An 8095-nucleotide genomic window follows, 5' to 3' on the forward strand; every position below is an offset into this window, starting at 1 on the left:
TATAGAACAGTTCTGTTCAGCCATGGCTGCATTAATAAAATCAGCCCTTTGACATATCAAATAAATGGTTTCTGCTCCACTGGCTCAATGAGCCCATTCATTACCACATTCAAACTTAAAAAATGTTCCTCCTTTAGTGACATGGTTTATTGATGGTAGATTATCTACTGCATTCTTTTCTCATGAAAGGTTTCCCATTATTTTGCTTACTCAAAGGCCTCAGAACAATAAACAATGACGAAAAGAAAGTCAGGAGGTGAAGAATGCAGTTGATTGTATCTTTATCAGTCACCATTGCAGTCTGCAAACTGAATTAACCACATTGTAAGTCTCTTGAATCACCTTTTTCATGGTTCTGTCCTAACAAAACAGCACATTATCAACGAGTAGAATTTCTCAGAATCTTTGAACTAAAATGTTTAAGATAATTTTGGAATACTTCATAACACATGGAGGCAATATAAAACTGTTTATTCCAGTTTTTATAATAAATAATGTACAAAATAGAAATATTTCAGTGGTATTAAATATTTACAATTATTTGTTTAAAATAATGCGGCAGTAAAAATATCATAACAAAAAGTGCTTTTCAACAGTGGATATTCATTATGACAATTGACCATTTAAATTTTTTTTTTTGCTATATGAAGCGCAATAATATTTAAGTGACTTCTCTTCTTTTTTTCATCCATCCAGAGAGGCACTGCTACAGTTTGTTGGCATGTCCGTCCTGGGTCACAGATGCTCTTTATTAGATAGGCGAGCTTCCAACTGCACAGCTAGTGTTGATAAGAGATGAAGAGAAATATGTTAAAGCCACACTCCATTCACATAGTGATATGAAAAACCAAAAAAAAACATGAATGGTGGCACACGTCACTTGTAATGTGTAATGTTCCCACTTTAATACTGTGTGTTAGCTCTGAGAAGTAAACTGAACAGGTAAAACATGCTTCAATATATTATTAAAGGTATTTTTGGTGGTTTTATGGTAAATACACAGGAATTGACAGGTACCTTATTGAGGCAGGCAAGCTAAGGATTTTGGAACTGTAATAACTCCGGCTTCAGGTCTTCTCCGGTGTCATATGAGCTATGGTGTCATCAAATGAGGAATTTGTATCAGAATTGTTGAATTTTGTTATTTTTATGTTAAAATTGCATTAGTTCACCACATTGCAATTTGGTGTTTTGTTGCATTCTTAATAAGCATTCTGCAATGTTAGTACAATAATGATTATTTGTTAAGTAAGCTTTGTAAACATGTATATGTTTATATAGATGATGAAAGATTTATGTTTAAGGCAAGTTTAAAGTTAAAATTAAAAGTCAGTTTCGTAAAAAGGATTTGAAGTTGTTTTTCGCGGTTTTGAGCTTTGAGCACCTGAAAGCTGTCACATAAAATTGCAAAACACTGTACATCAGCCTATTTCTACATGATTCATTCAAGCCCAAATGGATTTTTTTCTGTTTCCTGTTGACTTCCCTAATACCGTGACACAAGTCCAGAGACAAGGACAGATTTCCGTAAACAGTTAGAAAAACAAAAAAGCAGCAGAGAAACTGAAAATGCTGCAGAATTAGCTGCCAAAAGTTACAACATGTTGTGCTATGCATGCTCTATGCTACTGTACGTGTTAATTTGTACTGTGAGAGGTAATGGGAAACACACATTGTCATATTAATCCCAATGCTGATTTAAACTTATGTTAACCAAGTATGTTTTATATGCCTTGTTCAATTGAGAAGTGATATCGAAAGGTCATGTCGTTTGCTTGCCACTGTCACTGTCAACAGGATGAGTTATCCAACAATAAGTGGAAGTTAAAAGTTCACTGTTTTCTGAGTATTGTGTCTGCAGACACAAAGTATGTGGTTAGATATGTGGATTAAGAGCATATAGAGAACTGGATCAAACCAGACTGAGGGAGACAGAAATAACCTTAAGCGTGGGTGGTGAATTGGGGTAAAAAAAATGAAGGAGGAAGACAGCTCCTTTTCTAAGAAATGATAGACAAAGAGCCGATTGGGGTCCAAACAATAGATACACCCAAAACAAGGTATAAAATGCTCTGGCACGTAGACAAAAGCTCAGAACACAGGGCGCTTTGCCAAATGCAGGTTTTTCTGTGAAGTGTTCTCCGAAGATCTTCGATAAATAAATTCAGCTGATACAAAGACATTACTCGACTGTGGTTTCGTTCTTCTCGCATCAACCAACTCGGGGAGGTTGCCTGAAAGGCTTCCTCAACAGTACCTATATACTGTATATGTGTGCATTCACGTTCTGAGTGTAAAAATAGTATGTAAAGTCTCAAAAGTTAAGAAGGATAGAGATAAAAGGCAACAAGAGGATGAAAAGCATAATCAAGTATGAGCCATGCATAAAGAAGTTAGAGTAGAATATTGAATCTCACCCTTTTCTCCTCAGGAAAAATTTATGAATAACGAACACGAATATGATTACAACTGTAAAGAAAATTTCAAACAGATTAATGTTATTTTGTATGCCAACTGCAATATTTGGTGAAAGTGTGAATTCCAAAAAGAAAACTGTACATTACCTGTTACAACAGCTATCACACTGATTATAACAGGTGCATAATCTGAAAGACACATGCAAAGTTTAATGCAGAAAATGAAACCTAAATCATCAACCATGTAAATATCATGCTGGGACTGGGGCTCAATAACTCACCAGTGTTCTTGTTGGCATCTACAGCTGTATCATGCTTTCCAAGATCTGTCAGGTATAAAACAGCTTCATAAGTATGCAAACTAGTTAAACTACTATAGACAACAGGACTAATTCAAACTACATCAGTAAAACATTATCAACACATACAAGAAGGTCTTTTACAGTCTGAGCATTTCCTTTACCTAATGCCATTTGTCAGACAGTTCCCATAAGTGTATTCCTAATGGGATGTTTTGTTATTTAAAGCCACTATATGTTATAAGATGTTACATAATAATATTACAGGGGGGGGGGGGGGGGGGGGGGCAACACACCAATATATTAATAAATTAACCGGGACAGGGAATGAGACACATTTAAGAATATTAAATGACATTTCTCTTAAGTCAGTAAATTAAAACAGCCATTATATTCTCCACATATCCCCTTTGCAAAAATGATTGTAAGTTAAGTTTGTTGGTTAAAGTATCCCAGAAAAATACATAAGAATAAATCCAGTTCAATTAGCTATATGAGCACATGTAAACACTATAGCTGACAAATATGCATCCTGTTTCTTTCTCATGATGACCAGTTTTGAAGACCTCCATTAAATCTACTGTGACTAGCAACTGAATTTCATTGGAGGTCTTAGTCATTGATGAGAAGATCTTATGCTTTTCCTCCAACCAAAAATCTGAGTCCTCTGAGGGTATCTAGGGGATCATCTGCCTATGAAATGTATAGTAAAAATCCATGATACAGAAGTCTGTTAATAAAGCTTGTCATCATACATCTCCCAGCTGGAAACTCAAGACTGCTTTCATGAAATCTCTCGATACCTGGAAATGTTGAAGGTGTTGTTGATGTTATGCTGGTTTTGGTAGATTTATCCTCAGCTGTCATAATGTCTTTGCCACCTTTGAACAGAGTAATCAGAATGACTCGCAATTTCTCTCTCCAGTTTGGACGGGAATTCTGAGATGCATACAGCATCCACATAACCCATTCCAAGTGCTAAAACTGCCTAGACAGTTTTCAAATTAATTGCATGCTGATTGGTTGTTTTGAGACATTTTTCTGTACCTCGTGCTGAAGGTGAGACAGTACTGGCTGTGATAGTTTTATCTCTGTGAGGTGCCTCTGTGGTAGTGGATGCTTCTGTAACATGAAAAATAACCACGGTTGTCATAATATTTTTGCACCTTTAAAGAGAAGTCTTCTTAATATACTGGATTCCATGTAGTGAGGGAGGTTGGTATATAAATTATCTCTTAATTCTTCAATGTAAAATTATTAAATTATTTAAAAAATTGAAGGATTTCTTGATTTCTGTTTGTAAAATACTTATACCTTGTGTTGGAGGTGTAGGAGTTGGTGTTACCACGTGTGTGGTAATCCTATCTTCTGTTGTCACACTGATGAATACGTTTTCTGGGATTAAGATAAATATATTGTTAATATTGTTCATCTGTGTTTTATGAGACTGGTGGTGGAGCATGCACGTAGAATTCTTTTAACATGCAATTTGTGCTGCAACTATAAATGCTTCTTGATGTACTGAGTGTTATGTCAGCAGAGGAAATCAAATGGGCAAAGTCATCCATTTACTTAACCATTCTCTTACAGGAAACTACACTCAGTGTTGTGTTAGGCTGCTCTTAAGTCAATACACAGGTAATTTGTTCAGTATGGTGAGTATGAGTGTGGGAGTTAGTAAACAGAATGAATAAATTCAGTAAATTACAGATAAACACTTCATCTTGGATGCTTGAAAGCATACTGCAAACTCGCTAGTGATCAGATTAGGAAATAATTAAAAGACCATGCCTGTGGTTTTGCAAGTTTCAGCCCAAAGCTTACCAGACATTTCCAGATGGATTCATGACCTTCTAAGCAGCCATTGTTTTGAATTAATTTCACTACAGTATGAAAATCAACTTGCAGAGCCTTGAAATTTGCTCCAGATAGGTAATTCAATAATTTATGAAAACTTTCCTCATCGGGACATTTCCAAGGCTCTGACATCTACAACTTGAGAGTCAATTGCTGGTCAGCAATGGTTTTCATTGAAGAAATGGCCAAATACAGAGTATCTTTACTGTAGCTGATGAATGCAACAATTTTCACCACTTGGCTCTTAAATTATATCTCAAAATGTCCTTGAATGCACCACCCTGGAAAATTGCTATGCTTACAACTGAATTATCATGAAATGATAACATACATAAATTACCAAACAATGATGTAAAGGTGACAAATGTTCAATGTGATGGTTTACTTCTCAAGTTCATGCCTGCAAGATGATTTTCACAGTGAAATGAATGGAAACCTGTGGTTGCCTGAAAGACTTGAAATCAATCTACATTTTTTTTTGTCTGCTTTGGAAAACAGTAGTGTAAAGAGTTAAGTAAATGGTTAAAACAAGCAAAATCACCTGTATGGTGCCAGAATAACAATATTTGATCAGCATTAAGTTTTCTCCAACTCAGCCTGCCTCTCATCAGTGTAACCAGTAAGCTGTAGAGTAACAAGTCAACCACATGGATGCAGTGGGCTTACCTTTGCATTCAGGAGGCTGAGGATCATATTCACCAGTTTCGCTGCACATTATATGGTCACTCCCAATGAGGGTGTATCCATCATTGCAGACATACTGTATGATCTCTTGATATTCTGGGTCACGTTCAACTTCCCATAAGTGTTTGCCATTGGTCACATTACCAGGTTTGTCACATGTTATGACTGGGGAATCAGAAAAACTGTTATTTTCATACACTATAAAATACTTATGAGGAAAAACAAATAATCTACATTATTGCCATATAAGTGTATGTTTCTCGCTGATTGAGGGAGAAGAACAAAACAAAAGAAAAAGAAAAAACGGAAAAACCACAGTGCTGCATAAACTGTGTATTAAAATGATCTGCAGGAAGAGTGTACACAGATCGTATTTAAAAATGAGCTTTTTTTGTAAGAATACACCAAACAATAGTGTTTCATTGTTTCTGGTTGTGGCTTCAAGAAATACAAAATGAGAAACATTTACTTTCACACTTGGGTTTTCCAGTCCACCCCCTGGCAAAGCACTGTTTGTAGCTTGGTCCCCTAATCTGGTAACTGTTGAAAAGAGTAAAATAAAGCAGGACAGTTTATTTAAGGAGGAATTAGTACTGAATGGCCATAATGAATGGCATTATGATGCAATGGAATGGTAACATTGAAACTAAATTCTTACAGAGTTTAGTCAAGAACTGTCAAACAACAACTGAAATGTTGACAAAAGGAAAGTCACATTTCTAATCAGTAAAACCATTAAATACCTTCTGGCAATGACTCTCTTTGTCTTTCCAGACTACTTTGTTTTCTTTAAAGACTTTTCCATTAGCAAATCCATCTTATACAGACTTAAGTCAGCTAAATCTACCGGTCAGTAAAAGCACTGTCTGGTAGACAACTTTTGGCAGTACAGAACAAGAAATACTTTGTACGTAACTGTGCACGACTATTTTCTGAGCCCCTCCCTGACATAACTTTTTTCAGATGTAATTCAACCAGAGAGCAATGAAATGGGAAGATTTTACATTTACACTCACCCTTCATCACAAATTACTCTTATTGTAGCACCAAAAAGGGTACCCCCGCTGGTATCAAAGCTCATATGCGGCTGAGCCTTAGGTAGACCACAGTCCCTCTCTGTAATATGAAAACAAAAAACAGAACACGGCTCACCCAAGTTTCTGAACTTCATGCCAGCAGTTTATCCATCAAACTGCAGCAAAAAGCTCATTGCTAAAGCACACTGGGAGGCAGAGTTTGGTGTATGTGTAAGTAGAGTTATAATTACAGTAAAAGAAAACAACTCACTTTTGCAGGTGAGATCTGGTTCAGACCAATTTCCACCAATGCAGCGCATACTCCCAGAGCCACTTTCTTGTTCATATCCGTTAGCACACTCTAAAGTGACTTTTGTACCTTCCTCAAAAGAATTCATTAGAAGTGCTTCATCTGTTAAAACAGTATTCTCCCCTCCCTCCGGTCTAGGACAGTCGGCTGGGAGAATAAAAAGAGACAAAGAGGCAACATCAACAACACATCTTTTTTTGTTTCAAAATTGGACATGCCAAAAAAACTTTAAACTTCAAAGGCAGATGACAGACCATGAGTAATAAGCACATTAATAAAGCTACAGACTTAATATACTGTCATTTCTAGAAATGAAACAAGGGATGTGAGGATATGACTCTGCAATCTTACAATGATCTTCATTTCCCTCTATTTTTAGCTTCTCTTATGTAAAATCACAACAGCAGTCCAAAATTATTTGGGCGGTGTGTCTGTGATAGTCAACTGCAGTCTACAACCTTGTCTTATGTGTAATTCAATAATATTCTAATATCATAGAGCACTTAAAGGCTCTTTTCTCTTGACAGATCATCTTACAAAAATATTCCTATTTTTGTGAAAATGCAAATATATTTAGTTTCTTTGGCTTTAGAAAAATCAACACACACACACACACACACACACAAACAATATAGCCTATAGAGGGATTATTTTTCCTTACATATCAAATAAACTATTGCAATTTAAAATGATTGTAAAGTACTTTTATAGAACAGCTGAGTCAGTGACAGTTCTTTTTTGGTGGAGCTGACAGAAAATGCAGCCATGGCTATTCCTGCCGACACTCTCATGTGACTGGTACGTTGATAAATATTATCTCATTAACCAGACTGTGAGGCTTTATGTTACGCCGGTGTCATACTGACCTGCTGCCTTCCATAAAAAGAGGCATAACGTTAGTAAAAGCAGAGATTTGACGTTCTGTCGTCCACAGGTGTCCAGTAAAACTTCCATGGCGGGCTGCAGCGGAAGGTTAAAAATCCTGATAGAGAAACTTTCCCTTCTGTCAAAGTTGCTCAGGGGCAGAGTGGAGACGCGATCTGCTCGGCTGCCGGTCAAAACTAACTCTCCCATGAATGCACCTCTACTCTTATTGTTGTCTGACGTCAAGTTCACGTTAATACTTACAGGAAGTGAGAGAAATGCCTTCATAATAATAGAAGACATTCTCTCCAGTCATTGGCTGTCTTAATATCCATTCATAATTAACACAGTGCTCCGTTTCTCTATTGTAATACATTACATTTGATAAATCCTGCTACTGATGGTTATAATACACACCTGTATACACATTCCTGTAGGCCTACCTGTGCATGTATACATTCACTGTGTAGTTAGGACTTTGGTTGTTTGTTTCATATCTACCTCTTTGTGTATCTTTAGCTATGTTGTTTGTGTTGTGATTTTATTTTATTTATTTATAAAAAATAAAATCATTCGTCACTCACTCATCATTTGACTTTCTGTTGTGCATTAGTCTCAAATTGTTTGTGCTGTCTACATTTGTTCTGT

General features: G+C 36.3%; 1 protein-coding gene across 5 annotated transcripts; it reads right to left on the reverse strand.

Annotated features, from left to right (window-relative positions):
- Window positions 1-694: 694 nt before the first annotated feature.
- Window positions 695-7676, reverse strand: im:7151449 (complement decay-accelerating factor). 5 transcript variants are annotated; one of them, XM_044349948.1, is made up of 13 exons: window positions 7450-7676; window positions 6545-6730; window positions 6274-6373; window positions 5727-5797; window positions 5240-5422; window positions 4031-4111; window positions 3764-3838; window positions 3520-3597; window positions 2699-2743; window positions 2565-2606; window positions 2418-2469; window positions 1018-1093; window positions 695-779 (listed from the first exon to the last, which is right to left on the reverse strand). In XM_044349948.1, the coding sequence occupies exons 1-12, from the start codon at window positions 7655-7657 to the stop codon at window positions 1036-1038; spliced, it is 1179 nt and encodes a 392-aa protein (XP_044205883.1). In that variant the 5' UTR covers window positions 7658-7676; the 3' UTR covers window positions 695-779; window positions 1018-1035. The 5 variants fall into 5 exon arrangements, with proteins under 5 accessions (XP_044205883.1, XP_044205882.1, XP_044205886.1 ...); XM_044349947.1 differs by having other exon boundaries at window positions 695-785; XM_044349951.1 differs by lacking the exon at window positions 3520-3597 and having other exon boundaries at window positions 695-785.
- Window positions 7677-8095: the final 419 nt, after the last annotated feature.

Source organism: Thunnus albacares, chromosome 4 (assembly GCF_914725855.1).
Source record: "Thunnus albacares chromosome 4, fThuAlb1.1, whole genome shotgun sequence".
In the NCBI taxonomy this organism is placed as follows: Eukaryota; Metazoa; Chordata; class Actinopteri; order Scombriformes; family Scombridae; genus Thunnus; species Thunnus albacares.